This window comes from Ornithorhynchus anatinus, chromosome X1 (genome assembly GCF_004115215.2).
Source record: "Ornithorhynchus anatinus isolate Pmale09 chromosome X1, mOrnAna1.pri.v4, whole genome shotgun sequence".
NCBI lineage: Eukaryota > Metazoa > Chordata > Mammalia > Monotremata > Ornithorhynchidae > Ornithorhynchus > Ornithorhynchus anatinus.
Genome location: NC_041749.1, coordinates 101631954 through 101648372, shown reverse-complemented (window position 1 = coordinate 101648372; position 16419 = coordinate 101631954). Strand labels below are relative to the sequence as shown.

General features: G+C 40.5%; 1 protein-coding gene across 1 annotated transcript in view; it reads right to left on the bottom strand.

Annotated features, from left to right (window-relative positions):
* The window catches only part of LOC100073526 (contactin-3), a 278783-nt gene that overhangs the window by 179130 nt on the left and 83234 nt on the right, over window positions 1-16419 (bottom strand). The window contains exon 4 of the mRNA XM_029049701.1: window positions 4694-4869. Coding sequence (XP_028905534.1) covers window positions 4694-4869 — 176 coding nt within the window. The remainder of the gene's footprint in view (window positions 1-4693; window positions 4870-16419) is intronic.

Below are 16419 nucleotides of genomic sequence, written 5' to 3'. Positions count from 1 at the left end.
AGGAGCTACAGCAAGTCAACTGGAAGAAACTGCATGCCAAAACCCTGAAAAATGATAGAACAAATTGTAGAAGAGTTTGATTGAAGATAGTGAAGTTTAATCAGAACAAATGCAAAGTGGTAGGCGGGGAAAGAAAAATAAGGTGGGCACATATGTATTGCAGAAATACTGGCTTAGTGCAACTGAAGCAGAAAAGGTTCCTGGTGTTTTGGTGGAATACAGATTTAGCAAGAATCAAGCAACAATATAGGATTGATGTGAAAAAAGCAAGCATTGTACTCTGGTTGCAGTCCTGAACTCTACCTTTAAAGGGATTTGGGGAATGTTGCTGGGACTCAGAGGAAAGGCTTTTACAGGAGTTATTAAAATGTTGGAAAATTAGACTTGACAGGAAGAAGTTTCTTCAGGATCATTATCTTCAAATATAATGTAGGGCTTTTATAGGATGTTAACCATTATTCTGAGTTTTCTCTGAAGACAAAAGCAGGAGGAAATGAACTTTAAGCTACAACTGAAGGTTTAGAGTAGAGTTGCTAAACAGTGTGCAATGGATTACTGAGGGCGGATGTGGAACGTTCTTCTCTATGGAAACTGAATTCGAATAGATTCATATCTGTCCAGAATGGTACGGCTGTGGACTTGATGGGAGAGGGGATGGATTAAGTAACCTCTCAAGGTCTCTTCCAAACTCTAAATTTACATGTCTTGACAAATGACTATACTGCACCTTTAAAATTAAAACCCTGGATACATAGCTTGTGTATGAATGAGATCTTTTTTCCATTAGTAACCCTTACATTCATTTATTGACTGATTTTGCTGGCAGTAACTGGATAATTATGTACATATAAACACTATATGATCCAGAGACTGTCGTGGCATGAATCTCAAACCATTACCACCTCCACCCAATATGACCAATATCTGGTCGCTTGGATTTAGTCTTGAGCAGAAACCAAATCCACTCACAACACACCAATTAAAACTGAAATACATCACAAAACTAGAGCCAGAAATAAAGGACAAAAGATATATGCATCCATGAATGTGACCAAATTTAAGGAAAAGGAGGCACCAAGTGAGTGAAAATTTCTGGGTGCCCTCAAAGTGAAATTCCTATGGTTACCCCCCAGTTTCTTTCTCCAAATTATCCTAGCTGTTATAACACAATAAAAGGCAAGCATCTCACTCTCAGATGACAGGTCTTGGAGAGTTTTAAAGATGATCATAAAAACTGTGAATTGCACCAGTTAGAGAGTGAAATCCTCCAAACTGGTCTTTTAGTCATCCAGCTAAAAAAAAAATATGTATTTCCTGAAGAGAAACATGGAATCACTAATCCAATGCAATGTTTCAGCAAAGTGTGAAGATAATCTAACACTTCCAAGCTTGCATAGCAGCTATGAACTTCAAAACCTGGTAACACAGCCTTAGCAGGAAAATTTAATTCAGCTATTTGGATGACAAGTGGTTATGTAGTACTGCATTACCAGGAGATAATAAAATGACCCTGTTATTTTTGTCTTAGATTTACTGGGTGACTCGCCCTTGAACTAATCTGGGTCCCATTTTGGCCCATATTCCCACAGGTCCATGAGCTGCAGAACTCTGCCTGAGAGGCCCAGGCTCATCAAGAAGTAACACTTGCTGGATCACAGGGTGCCATGCGACCTGATGGTCTAATGCTATATGAAGCTTTGCCGTATGCTTGGATATTCCAGCATCATGCCCAGCCCCACATCCATATGTTGCTTTTTACAGGAAAGCAGTATTCCAAAACTAGCCTTATGGATCATCAGGCAGGCCATTCAGCATCTCCATTCTGGACCCAGTACAAATTTTCATATGCCTGGAAATGACTAGGAAATCACAATCACCCAACTCAAAAGCTATTCAGAGGCATGCTAAACTAAAGCTTGCTTACAATTGATTTCCTAGGAGCTCTAAGAACATATTGTGATAAATCAGAAGCTAACTCAAATAGACTTAGGTAATCCATTTTAGCAACAACATTTTTCTTTTTTCTGAACCAAAACAGAGGCCAATGGATTCAATATATGTTTCTATTTTAAAACATGAAGCAGATAGACTGGGAAAGTAGTCAATTAAACAACGGTAGCCTCACAACCTAGGAATTAAAATCATTATACAAGATTTCTATGCAATTTTGGTCATCAAATTTTCTCATTTAGCTAAAGTTTTGGGTTTTTTTTTAATTATTACCCCAGCATGAATGGTGAAATGATTCAAATCTGTATCAGTTTTTATAAAGGAAAAAAAATCAAGTTTGTAGACCCTCAGAACAAAACCCATTGAACTTCAAAGTCACATATTTCCAGAAGATATTTATGCTTATAGCTGAATTACGAAGTTTCAATGAATAACACAATAAGCAGCCAGCGAATATGAGAGACTTTCAGATTGTAGCTCAGGAATTTTAAATAATTAGCTTTAGGCAATTTTTCATTTTCAGAAACACCAGATAGCATCTCTTTCTGATTAAACTACGTTCAAGGTTCTCAGCAGTTGAGGAAATGTATAGACTCATCAGGTTGTTGAGGTGATTTTCCAAATTGTATATTTTTTATCAATAAGCCAATCTTTAACTGTTCCTGGTGTTGACACTAAGGGAAATGATAATAATCAAAACTAATAGAGAAACAATTTAATTTCATGAACCTGAAATATACCTGGAAAATACACATTTAATGCCCCTATTCTTAAAATCATCAGGTTATCTGGATGTGGCCCAGTGGCCATGTCAAAGACACTCCTCAGACCCAATAAATGGGCCTGAGATGGAGATGTGTTGGTTTGGAAAATCACAGGCTAACCTTCTTGGCTCTGCCATCACAGAGGTAGTAGAAATTCTCCAGCATTATGGAGCCATCTCAAATCTAGGAGGGTTAGGAGATTCTCATTGCTTCTAAAGAAGGGAGATATCATTGCATCAGCTCTATAGTACACACATATCCCTTCTGGATAGCCAGGGAATAAGACTGGTTCCACATGGAGTGGGGAAATACCTGAATGTAGGACAAATAAGAGGAAGCTGGAATTTAGGGTTGAGCAGATTTGAAAACAAACATATATTTTGCCACTCCAGAATCTCTCTCGTCACCTTGGAGTTACTTCTGCCCCAGCTTCCTCATGAATAGGGGTGAGTGGAGAAGGTAGAAGGAAGGAAGGAAGAAAAAAGAGGTGGAGAGAGGAAAGGGGGGGTTTAACACTGAAGTTTGGGTTAGGTAAGGGAAAGAGTTTCCGTGAATACACAGGGAGGACAACCGCAAAATTTTTCTCAATTTGCCACAACCTGTTCAGTCTCTAGGGAAATCTGCCAGTGGGTGAAGGCCTGATGGCCTCAATTGATTTTGGCAAAAGTAAGAGGTCACAATAAGAGGATTTCCCCAACTGCTACTCCTAGGTCAAGTGATGAATTTCTACTATAGGAATGGTATTGTGAAAGAAAGGAGCCTAAATCCTTTCCAGGAAATGAAAACCCAGGACTCTACATCTTAATAGATCACTTAATCTAATGAATCTAAATGAGGGATTATTATAAGAATTTTAGGTAGCTAGGGAGTTCTTCCTCCAGAAATGGAAATTTTACATCAGATAGAAAATCTGCTAAACCTGTACCAAAGCCTAAATTGAACTGAAACCTTTTAAATAGTTTTCATTGGGAAATTACTTAACCTCCTTGTGCTTCAATTTTCTTGTATTTAAAATAAGGAAAACAGTATTGACTTACCTTGAAAGCCTGTTTTGAAGAATAATGTGAGTGAATTTAGGGTACTTAAAAATGTAATGGAAAATGTACTACATATAGTAAGTCATCAAGGAACACTAACAAGTAATATAGATGGGGCATGGCAAAAAATAAAACTCTATGTCACCGAACACAGACTTGATTATCTTTCTCACATATTTGTGATCAAGCTTCCCAAAGCTCTTGCGTACCTAACCACGATGGAGAGGGTCAAAAAGAGGTGTCTTAATAGTTGAACGAGAAGGATGTTAACTTCTTTGGTAGAGCTAGAGGTAATTCCTTTTAGCAGAAACAATGGGGCTCATGGGCACTTGAACTTTTTTGTTGTTGTTGTCCTCAATCCCAGCCAGAATACAGATGGTGAGTCTCTTAAATGCAAGGCACACCTAGTGGATATGCAGCAGTGATGTGTTACAGCCAGGAGACATCCCTTACTCGCCCCTTTAACTTAAACAGCAGTCTCTGGGGAAGGGATGGGGCCATCAGTAAAGACTGATATACATCCCTTTTTACATCCCTTCCACCTCTGCCACTTCTTCTCACCCCCTTCCCTCACCCTCAGACCTCTTAGTTATATATCACTACTTTATATCACTAGGCTAAAAAAAACAAACACCTGCCTTTGGAAATCCATTCAATTTTTTCACAAGGAGAAATCTCCCAACAATAAGATTCAAAAGGAGAGGTAGAGTTCATTATTTATCTTTTAGAGAAAGCACATTTATTTTAAGTCCTTGACCCAGGAGCATGAAATAACTTTTGTAGCTGGTAATAATCTGATTGTTTTGTAAATTATCTATCACACTCAAACACATTTATACTGCATATTTTTTTTCCTCAAACTGATGGGCTAGAAAGCCAGACCATTGCCTAGAAAAAGGAACTCAAGTTACAGTTTTTCTGTATCAGGTATAAAAAACTTACAAGCAAACTGGAGTTTGGCTTCTTTGCTGACAATTGTTCCAAATGAATTAATTGCAAAGCATTGGTATATTCCAGTATCCCAATTTATATTTGGATTAAGAACCACAAGATTTCCTCCATTCAACTTGTAGCGATAATTCATACTTAGATCAATGTCACTTCCATTCAGCTGCCACCTGGAAAATAAATTGTACATTTTATTTCTGGTTCATGCCCTTTATCTCTGAATTAGGAAATATATATTTATATTTTAAAACTCAAGCATTTCAAAGCATTTTAAGCGTGGCAAAGAAAGTATGAACACGTCATCGCTTTTTTTGTTGTTAAAAATGATTAGGGCTGTTGCACATCTCAACAGTCTTTAATAAAAATTAGTTTTAGAATCAATCAAGAAAAAGGAATGAAAAAGGGACCAAATGGCAATTTGAACTTAGATCACTATAATATTTTTTCAGAACATAAATTAGAGTATCTGTGGGGGATAAATGAGATTCATAGGCAAGGGCTACAAAGACAAAAGAAGTGGCAAATAAGGATAAAAATTTTGACCTGGAGGAAATATATATATTTGTTTATGTGTGTGTGTGTGTGTGTGTGTGTGTGTGTGTGAGTGTGTGTTTTGCAGTAAGGGAAGGAGAGAGGGCTAGATTATCCAGATTGGCTATTTAATGAATTAATTTTTGTGCATGATTGATCACCTTGGCATTTTGCCTATGTAAATGTCCTTTTAACAATCTGTCAATTTTTCCACCCATCTAAGGTATTTCTGGTATATGCTGCACTCCTGCAAAATTCACTAAATGATTCCCTCTTGTTCTGAGGAGCTAATGTTTCTCACCAAGTGCCCAATTTATGACCTAGAATTAATTTTCATACACAGAAGTAAGGAATCCCATTCTCTGTATGCCTAATTTACTTCCTGGTAAAATCTAGGCGTTTGGGGAGGAGCAGTAAGTCTTTTAGACCACTAAGGGAATGTTTATACACTATGGCATGTTGCCAACTAGTCAGTCAATGATTTTTATTGAATGCTTTCTGAGCACAGAACACTGTATTAAGTGTTAGGGACAATACATCAGAAGTACAATACACATTCCAACGTAATTTATCCAAAACAGCACTCTTTATTTTACCACCTAAACTCTGTACTCCCAATGACTTTCCTGTCACTGTAGAAAGTACCATCATTCTCCCAGTCTCATGAGTCCATAATCTCGTCTATATCCTCGACTCATTTCTCTCATTCAACCCACGTATTCAATCTGTTACTAAATCCTGTCCATTCAACTTTCACAACATTGCTCAAATCACCCTTTCCTCTCCATCTAAACTGCTACCACATTAATCCAAGCACTTATCCTATTCCACCTTGATTACTATATCAGCCTCCTTGCTGACCTCCCTGCCTCCTGTCTCTCCCCACTCTCGTCCATACTTCACTCTCCTGTCCGGATCATTTTTCTACAAATATTTTCAGTCCATGTTTTCCCACTCCTCAAAAACCTCTGATGGCTACCTATCCAACTCCACATTAAACAGAAATTCCTTACTTTCAGCTTTAAAGCACTCAATCACCTTGCTCCCTCTTACCTCACCTCCCTACTCTCCTACTGCAACTCAGCCTGCACACTTCACTCCTCTAGTTCCAGCCTGCTCAGTATGCCTCGATCTCACGTATCTCATCTCTGACCCTTCATCCATGTCCTGCTTCTGGCCTGAAAAGCCCACCCTCTTCATCACCAACAGATGATCACTAACCCCACCTTCAAAGCCTTATTGAAAGCACATCTCCTCCAAGAGAACTTTCCTGACAGCCCTTGTTTCCTCTTCTCCCACTCCCTTCTGCACCACCCTTGCACTTGGATGTGTATGCTTTATCCCCCCACCACAGCCCCGCAGCACTTATGTATACATCTGTAATTTATTTCTTTATATTAATGTCGGTCTCCCCCTCTAGACTGTAAACTTGTTGTTGGTAAGGAACATGTCTATCAACTCTTATATTGTACTCTTCCAAGCACTTAATACAGTGTGCTGCACACAATAAGTGCTCAGTAAATACGGTTGATTGATTGATGTTTCCTGCCCTCACGCTCATCTACTTAGTAGGCCTCATTTCCATCTCTCCCACCACCAACCACATCCTGAATTCCATGCCTAGAATTCCCATCCCTTTTTAGATCCAAAAGACCATCGCTCTCTTCATTTTCAAAGCCCTTCTGAGAGCACATCTCCTTCAGGACCCCTTCCCTAATTATTGTATTTTCCTCAGTTTACGTACTTCCAACAGTTACCCCAAGCTTTATGTGTCATCTAAGAACTTAAGTATTAACAGCTCCCTGTAGCACTCATGTACATTTCATATACTCAATTATGTCTTATCTGTTATTTTTTAAGGTGTTTCTCTTCCCCATGAGATTGCAAATTCCTTGCTGACAGGGATAACGTATACTAAGCATCTATTCTAATCCATAAATTTATGGTATTTATTGCATGCTCATTACGTGCAAAGCACTATACTAGAGTACAATATAACAGAGTTAGTAGACACAGTCCCTGCCCATAAGGAGCTTACTCTTCCAAGCACTTAGTGGTCTGCACAAAATAGGCACACAATAAATGCAAACTGATTGATTGATCAAAAATATTACATTTAATGAATTATAAATAGCTAGGCACAAAACATTTCCCTGAAAGAATCAATGTTTTTTTTTCCTAAAGTGCTTAACACTATTGCGGAGTAGACCTAGGCACTGGGAGAATTGATCGGTGATGATAAATAATAATCTATTTAGACAAAAAGTACCACTATGTTGCCAATGATGAGTTGTAGACTGCATCAGAGTTAGAAATGCATCAGTGACCTAAAAATGACTGCGACAAGATCCTTGTCCTTTAGTGCCTGATGCTAAGTGAGATTATATTTGAGTTATATTTTGAACTTGGTTTCCAAGAAGTGAATAAAAATGATGGCATTTGTTAAGCGCTTACTAAGGACTGGTGTAAATATAAGACAATCAGATCAGCCATAGTGCCTATCCCACAAGGGTGTCCCAGCCTAAGGGGGAAGAAGAACAGGTATTTTATTGCTCATTTTACACAATGCAAAACTGCGGCACAGAAAATGTAAGTGACTTGTCTAAAATCACACAGCAGAGCCAGGATTAGAACCAGGTCTCCTGATTCTCAGTCCTCTGCTCTTTAATAATAATAATAATAATAATAATAATGACAATGGTATTTGTTAAGTGCTTACTATGTGCCAGGCATTGTACTAAGCACTGGGGTAGATACAAGCAAATTGAGTTGGACAAAGTCCCGGGCCCATGTGGGGCTCACAGTCTCAGTCCCCATTTTACAGATGAGGTAACTGAGGCCCAGAGAAGTGAAGTGACTTGCCCAAGGTCACACAGCAGACATGTGGCAGAAATGGGATTAGAACCCATGACCTTCTGTCTCCCAGGCCCGTGTTCTATCCAGTACTCTATGCTACTTCTTTCCACAAGACTATGGTACTTCCCCTAATAGACTGTGTTACTATTATTTTATGGGGATCATCTGATAACATGAAAAGAAAAGAAGTGAATTCATACCCAGGCACTCAAATAGTTCCATGTAAAATGAATAGTCAGAACATCATTATCATGATTAGGCTAAAATGTGTGTGTGAAATGCCAAAGAAACCAGTAATTCAGTCCCAGTCCTTTATAGTGTTCTGTCTGTGAGATTCCAGGTATTATTCATTCATTTAATCGTATTTATTGAGCGCTTACTGTGTGCAGAGCAATGTATTAAGTGCTTGGAAAGTAAAATTCGGCAACAGATAGAGACAATCCCTACCCAAAAATGGGCTCACAGTTTAGAGGTGACAAAATCTGCCTTTTCTATCCCTTATGGCAATTTTCCTATTTGTAGGACACTGTCATAACACTAGAAATAGGTTTGATACATGAGAAATGCTGATCAACAATTCTTTTACCTGAGAAATATCTGGAATGAAAGTAACATAAATAGCTGGTCTAGAGGTCTCAAACATAAATCATATTTTACAAAGGTCTATGGAGTCTATTAAATTCTGCAAATTAAAAACTCTGGGTCTATTCTTCTAGAGTTATGCTTAATTTTAATGCATTTCAAACATTCCCAGGAAACAACACTAATTGTTCTAGATTTAGAAAAATGGGAAGCAGCATGGCTTAGTGGATAGAGCATGTGTCTGGGAGTCAGAAGGACCTGGGTTTTAAGCCCGGTTCTGCCGCAAGTCTGCTGTGTGGCCTTGGGCAAGTCATTTAACTTCTCTGTTCCTCACTTACCTCATCTGTAAAAAATGGGGCTTACAGTCTAGAGGGGGATAGACAGACATCAATACAAGTAAACAGGTATCAATGTAAATGAATAGAATTATAGATATATACAAACATACATAAATGCTGTGGGGCAGGGAGAGGGGGGAAGAGAAAAGGGAGTGAGTCTTGGTGACTGGAATGGAGGGGGAAAAGTGTGGCTTAGTTTCGGAAGGTCTTTTGGAGGAGGTGCACTTTTAGTAGGGCTTTGAGTGATTGGCTGATATGAGGAGGGAGGGCAATCAAGGTCAGAGGTAGGACATGGGCCAGGGGTTGGCAGTGAGACAGGCTAGATGGAAGCAAAGTGAGAAGGTTGGTACCAGAGGAGCGGAATGTGTGGTCTGGGATGTAGAAGGGGAGAAGGGAGGTGAGGTAGGAGGGGGCAAGGTGATGGAGAGCTTTAAAGCCAATAGTGAGGAGTTTTTGTTTGATACGGAGATGAATAGACAACCACTAGAAATTTTTGAGGAGAGGAGTGACATGTCCTGAACGTTTCGGTAGAAAGATAATCCAGGCAGCAGAGTGAAGTGTGGACAGGAGGTTGGGAGGTCAGATAGGATGCAGATGCAGTAATCCAGCTGGGATAGGATGAGTGACTGTACTAATGTGGTAGCGGTTTGGATAGTCCATTGGCTATGCTGATGCACAAATGATCTTCTTGTGGTGTTGTTTGGCACACATCTCTTCACTCTGCAAACCTCTCACTACAAGCAGAAACCCCTTTCCTCAGGCTTCAAGGCACTCCACCCAAGGTCCCCTTCTAACTGTATCTTGTTCTTGATTGTCTCAAGCTCTGAGCCTGGAACTTCCATCCTAAGACCCTCCTCCCCTAATCCACAAGGACACAGTGCTCCCCATCTTTAAAATCCTCATTCCCACATTTTATTGCACACTCCTTGAAGGCAAGGAATGTGAGTCTAGCTTCTGCTGTAATTCCCCCAAGCACTTATTACCATGTTTAGCACTCAGTAGTTGTTCCTATAGGCCATTGATTGATCTATTGAAATGTGCTTTAAGCGGCTGATGATATTTATATGCCCTTGGTGTGGAATGGATTGTTTGTTACCCATACATAGGTCATGTCAGCCATAACCACATGCATGGACAGTACTCCCCGTTAAATAGTGCTTTCATACTATTAGGCCTAAATGTAGGGCCATTCAAGCATTTCATGTTGGGGTTTCCTTATCCTTTATGCACATTATAATTTTTGTTATCCCTAATCTATTTATTTACTTGTTGTCTAAAAATAAAACCCACATTTTGGTTTCTTCTTGTGACTGTTCAATGATTTTTCTCACATTAACTGGCAATTTCAAAGATTAATCGAAAGCAAGCATGAAGTGTTACACATTAGTGATTATTTGACTTTTCTAGGTTCCACGGAGCTCCTTGAATTGAAGGAACTAAATAAAAAATATAATCATATATTTTGCTAGTTAGGGAGGCCTTAATAAACACCTTTCTGTTCCAAAGTGTTCCTGCCAGCCTTTTGCTGCCACTTTAAAATGTTACAGCTTCCCATATGTTATTGGGAAAATACTTAATCTAAGTGTTCTTTAAGTGAGGTTGAAATTAAGGTAGTTAAATTTGTTGATTTCACTATTTTTAAAGATACTGATGCCAAATCAACAAAGGGAACTAATTTCAAACACTCAATCAATGGTATTCACTGAAAGCTTACTGTGTACAGAGGACTGTAGAATTTAAAGTCCCCTAGACTATAAGCTCAGTTTCATAACTCTACTTTTTCTTTTTATGGAGAGGAGACTATTCATTGCTCTGATACTTGAATTCTAAGGGTTGCCCAAAGCTAAACCAGAACTATCTCTGTGTTGTGCTAATAATGGTAATAACAATATTAACATTAATATTAACTCAGTTGTATTGTTATATTGCACTCTCCCACATTCATTCAATAGTATTTATTGAGCACTTACTATGTGCAAAGCACTGTACTAAGCACTTCGAATGTACAAATCGGCAACAGATAGAGACAGTCCCTGCCCACTGATGGGCTTACAGTCTAATCGGGGGAGACAGACAAAAACAATAGTAATAAATAGAATCAAGGAGATGAACATCTCATTAACAAAATTAATAGGGTAATAAAAATATATACAAATGAGCAGACGAGCACAGTGCTAAGGGGAGGGGAAGGGAGAAGGGGACGAGCAGAGGGAAAGGGGGAGAAAGGGGGCTTAGCTGAGGAGAGGTGAAGGGGGGGTAGGGAGGCAGCAGAGGGAGCAGAGGGAAAAGGGGAAGCTCAGTCTGGGAAGGCCTCTTGGAGGAGGTGAGCTCTCAGTAGGGCTTTGAAGAGGGAAAGAGAATTAGTTTGGTGGAGGTGAGGAGGGAGGGCATTCCAGGACAGCGGGAGGACGTGGCCCAGGGGTCGACGGCGGGATAGGCGAGAACGGGGGGACGGTGAGGAGGTGGGCGGCAGAGGAGCGGAGCATGCGGGGTGGGCAGTGGAAAGAGAGAAGGGGGCAAGGTGATGGAGAGCCTTGTAGCCTAGAGTGAGAAGTTTTTGTTTCGTGCGGAGGTTGATAGACAACCACTGGAGGTTTTTAAGAAGGGGAGTGACATGCCCAGAGCGTTTCTGCAGGAAGATGAGCCAGGCAGTGGAGTGAAGAATAGACTGGAGCAGGGAGGGACAGGAGGAAGGGAGACCAGAGAGAAGGCTGACACAATAATCCAGCCGGAATATTATGAGAGTCTGTACCAGTAAGATAGCCGTTTGGGTGGAGAGGAAAGGGTGGATCTTGGCGATATTATAAAGGTGAGACCGGCAGGTCTTGGTGACGGATTGGATGTGTGGGGTGAATGAGAGAGCCGAGTCAAAGATGACAACGAGGTTGCGGGCTTGAGAGACGGGAAGGATGGTCGTGCCATCCACAGTGATAGGGAAGTCAGGAAAAGGACAGGGCTTGGGAGGGAAGATGAGGAGCTCAGTTTTGGACATGTTGAGTTTTAGGTGGCGGGTAGACATCCAGGTAGAGATGTCCTGGAGGCAGGAGGAGATACGAGCCTGAAGGGAGGGGGAGAGGACAGGGGCAGAGATGTAGATTTGTGTGTCATCTGCATAGAGGTGATAGTTGAAGCCGTGAGAGCGAATGAGTTCACCGAGGGAGTGAGTGTATATGGAGAACAGAAGAGGGCCAAGAACTGACCCTTGAGGAAACCCAACAGTTAGAGGATGGGAGGGGGAGGAGGAGCCTATTAAGGAGACCGAGAATGAACGGCCAGAAAGATATGAGGAGAATCAGGAGAGGATGGAGTCCGCGAAGCCAAGGTGAGATAAGGTATGGAGGAGAAGGGGAAGGTCGACAGTGTCAAAGGCAGCTGAGAGGTCAAGGAGGATTAGGATAGAGTAGGAGCCATTGGATTTGGCAAGAAGGAGGTCATGGGTGACTTTAGAGAGAGCAGTCTCGGTAGAGTGGAGGGGATGGAAGCCAGATTGGAGGGGGTCCAGGAGAGAATGGGAGTTAAGGAATTATAGGCAGCGAGTGTAGTCGACTCGTTCTAGGACCTTGGAAAGGAAGGGTAGTAAGGATATAGGGCGATAACTGGAAGGGGAAGTGGGGTCCAGAGAGGGTGTTTTTAGGATGGGGGAGACATGGGCATGTTTGAAGGCAGAGGGGAAGAAGCCATTGGAGAGTGAGCGGTTAAAAATAGAAGTTAAGGAGGGGAGGAGGGAAGGGGCGATGGTCCCACATGCTTAGTACAGTGCTGTGCACACAGTAAATTTTCAACAAATACGATTGATACTATACAACGAGCTTGGAAGAGTACATATAATGGAGTTGGTAGACGCATTCCTTGTCCACATGGAATCTACAACTTAATTTCTCAAAGTTTTTTTCTACTGACTTCTTTAGTAAAGAATGGGGGACCTATTTCTCAGTACAAATTAATCACTGGTTGGGTATGTGCTTTGTATATTTCTAAAATCAAAATATGCCCCTATTTTATGCCCTTATACAATTAAGCCCTTATGCCCTTATACACTTAGATATGCCCTTATTTTTGTATTCCATATGGTTTTAGACTTAAAACAATGCACAATTAACGGGAGATTTCAAAATAAAATGTTTACAGGGAGATCCAACTTCTTCAGCGCAACCAACATCACCATCTGAACAAAGCTCCTGATATAGAACTCACCTGACAGTTTAGTCTCAAAACTGCATGTTACATTATACTTAGAAGCAGCAAGGCTTAATGGCTTCGGCCTGGGCCTGGAATCAGAAGGACCTGAGTTCTAATCCTGGCTCTGCCACATGTCTGCTGTGTGACCTTGGGGAAGTCACTTAACTTCTCTAGGCCTGTTACCTCATCTGTAAAAGGGGGATTAAGACTGTGAGTCCCATGTGGGACATGTGTGAGTCTAATCTGATTAACTTGTATCTACCCTAGTGCTTAGAACAGTGCTTGGCACATAGTAAGCACTTAACAAATACCATAATTCTCATTAGTATTTATTTAAATTATCTTCACTGTCCTTTAGAAATGGTTATTTTCTTCTAGCATAGGGTTAATTTAAATCTTCATAGGAAGAAACAGAGTCCCACTATATAGTAGGAATCTTTGCTAATGTGCTTTCATGAGGCTCAATAAACTTGCATTTTAAACATTTAGCAAAAGTCTGACAAAATAAATGTGGCTTCATAAAGTTGGTTTATAAAAGATACAGATTAGCAACACCAGAAGAATAGAATGAATTATAATTACTCTGCTCTAGAGTTTCAATCATGTAACATTTGCACTGCACTACTGAAATGGGTTTAACTTGGTCATATTATAACAAAGGTAAATGTTCTGGGATTAACAATCTTTGCCTAAAAGTAGTGTCCATTTGGTAGAAACCCTGAGAAAGATTCATGTGTTTAATCATTTTGTTGACCATCAAAAGGTTCAAATTCCCAGTGTAAAAGAAGAAGATGAGAAATTATTCCTCATTTTCCCATGCAAATAGTTTGGCTGTGACATTTCCCTTTCATAACTCTACTTTTTCTTTTTATGGAGAGGAGACTATTCATTGCTCTGATACTTGAATTTTAAGGGTTGCCCAAAGCTAAACCAGAACTGTCTCCGTGTTGTGCTAATAATGGTAATAATAATATTAACAATAACAATAATAATAATGTTTTAGAGCTTACTATGTGCCGACAGATAAAATACAAGCAGGTCTGGACACAGTCCATGCATCCCATAGGGCTCACAATCCAAGAGGGAGGGAAAACAGGCTTTTTAATCCCCATTTTATAGATAAGGTAACTGAAGCAAAGAAGTGAAGTTACTATCTTAAATTCAGACACTGGGAAAATTGTGGAGATAGGATTAGAATAGTACAGACCTAATACCATTATGAACTAATAATATGGTTGAATTAAACCAAATGATGATTAATTTGCAGACATCTAGCCCAAATCTAGAAGACCAAGCATACATGTCCATCATTTCTATTATACTGATTAGTTAAATGCCTAATAACAAAACCAGAAAACCATCTATACTATGAACTGCTGACCAAATCATGTTCTTGAACTTTAGCTTGGCACATAACTTTCTTTTCCTCAAAACCCTTCACTGGCTTCCCATGTCCCTCTGCATCAAACAAAGAACTCAAGATCAACTTCAGGGGTCTTCACCCACTAGCCCCACCTTACCTATCTGTTCGCTTCATCTACTTATTCCCCAATTTGCTGTCTGACAACCTTTTAGCTGTACCTCACTCTCAACTCTCCCTTCTCCTCTTACCCCTGTCATTCCCCTGGTTTGGAATGCCCTCCATGCATCAGACCATTACTTTCCCTACATTCAAAGCCCTCCTGAAAGTCCACCTCCTCCAACAAGTCTTCCCTGATTAGTTTTTTTATGATATTTGTGAAACACTTACTATGTGTCAAACACTGTTCTAAATGCTGGGATAGGTAAAGGTTAATTAGGTTGAGATTAGTTTCCAGCACCCTATATCATATCAGCCAACGAGAACACTTATGAACTTTTATCCATTCTCAGCACTTATGCTATATATATTCAATTGTATCTTCAGTTATTAATTTTGATTGTGAAATTTGTAAATTATTTTAGGTCTATCTCCCTTTTTATTCATTCATTCATTCATTCAATAGTATTTATTGAGCGCTTACTATGTGAAGAGCACTGTACTAAGCGCTTGGAGTGTACAAATCAGCAACCGATAGAGACAGTCCCTGCCCATTGATGGGCTTACAGTCTAATCGGGGGAGACAGACAAAAACAATAGAAATAAATAGAATCAAGGGGATGTACATCTCATTAAAACAATAGCAATAAATAGAATCAAGGTGATGTACATCTCATTAACAAAATAAATAGGGTAATAAAAATATATACAAACGAGCGAACGAGCACAGTGCTGGGGGGAGGGGAAGGGAGGAGGGGGAGGAGCAGAGGGAAAGGGGGAGAAAAGGGGGCTTAGCTGAGGGGAGGTGAAGGGGGGGTAGGGAGGCAGCAGAGGGAGCAGAGGGAAAAGGGGAAGCTCAGTCTGGGAAGGCCTCTTGGAGGAGGTGAGCTCTCACTAGGGTATAAGCTCCTTGTAAGCAGAGAATTATGTTTTTACTTTCCAAGTACTTAGCACAGTGCATTTTACTCAATAAGCCTCAATAAATACACTTATCTCTCTACCAACAATCGATTATATTTATTGATTACTCTGTACAGACCACTGTAATAAGTGCTTGGAAGAGTACAACAGAGTGGGCAGACATGATTTCTGTCACCAATGATCCCCTTCTTGGGCCAATCCAACAGCTTCTCCCTCTATCCTAATCCTTGACCTCTCAGCCACCTTCAACACTGTTGATGACCCCCTTCTTCTGGAAACAATATCCAACCTTGGCTTCGCTGGCACTGTCCTCTCCTGGTTCTCCTCCTATCTCTCTGGCCACTCATTCTCAGTCTCTTTCAGGGACTCCTCCTCTCCCTCCCACCCCCTAAATGTGGGGGTCCCACAAGGTTCAGTTCTGGGTCCCCTCCTAGCCTCCCTCTACTCCCACTCCCCTGGAGAACTCATTCGCTTATGGCTTCAACCACCACTTCTATGTGGATGATATGCAAATCTACATCTCCAGCCCTGATCTTTCTCTCTCTGCAGTCTTGCATTTCCTCCTGCCTTCAAAACATCTCTACTTGAATGTCCTCCCATCATCTCAAACAATATATCTAAAACTGAACTTCTTATCTTCCCACCCAAACCCTGTCCTCCCCTAACTTTCCCATCACTGTAGATGGCACCACCATCCTACCCATCTCACAAGCCCATAACCTCTCTCTCATTCAACCCACGTATTTAATCCATCAGTAAGTCCTGTCGATTCCACCTTCACAACATCGCTAAAA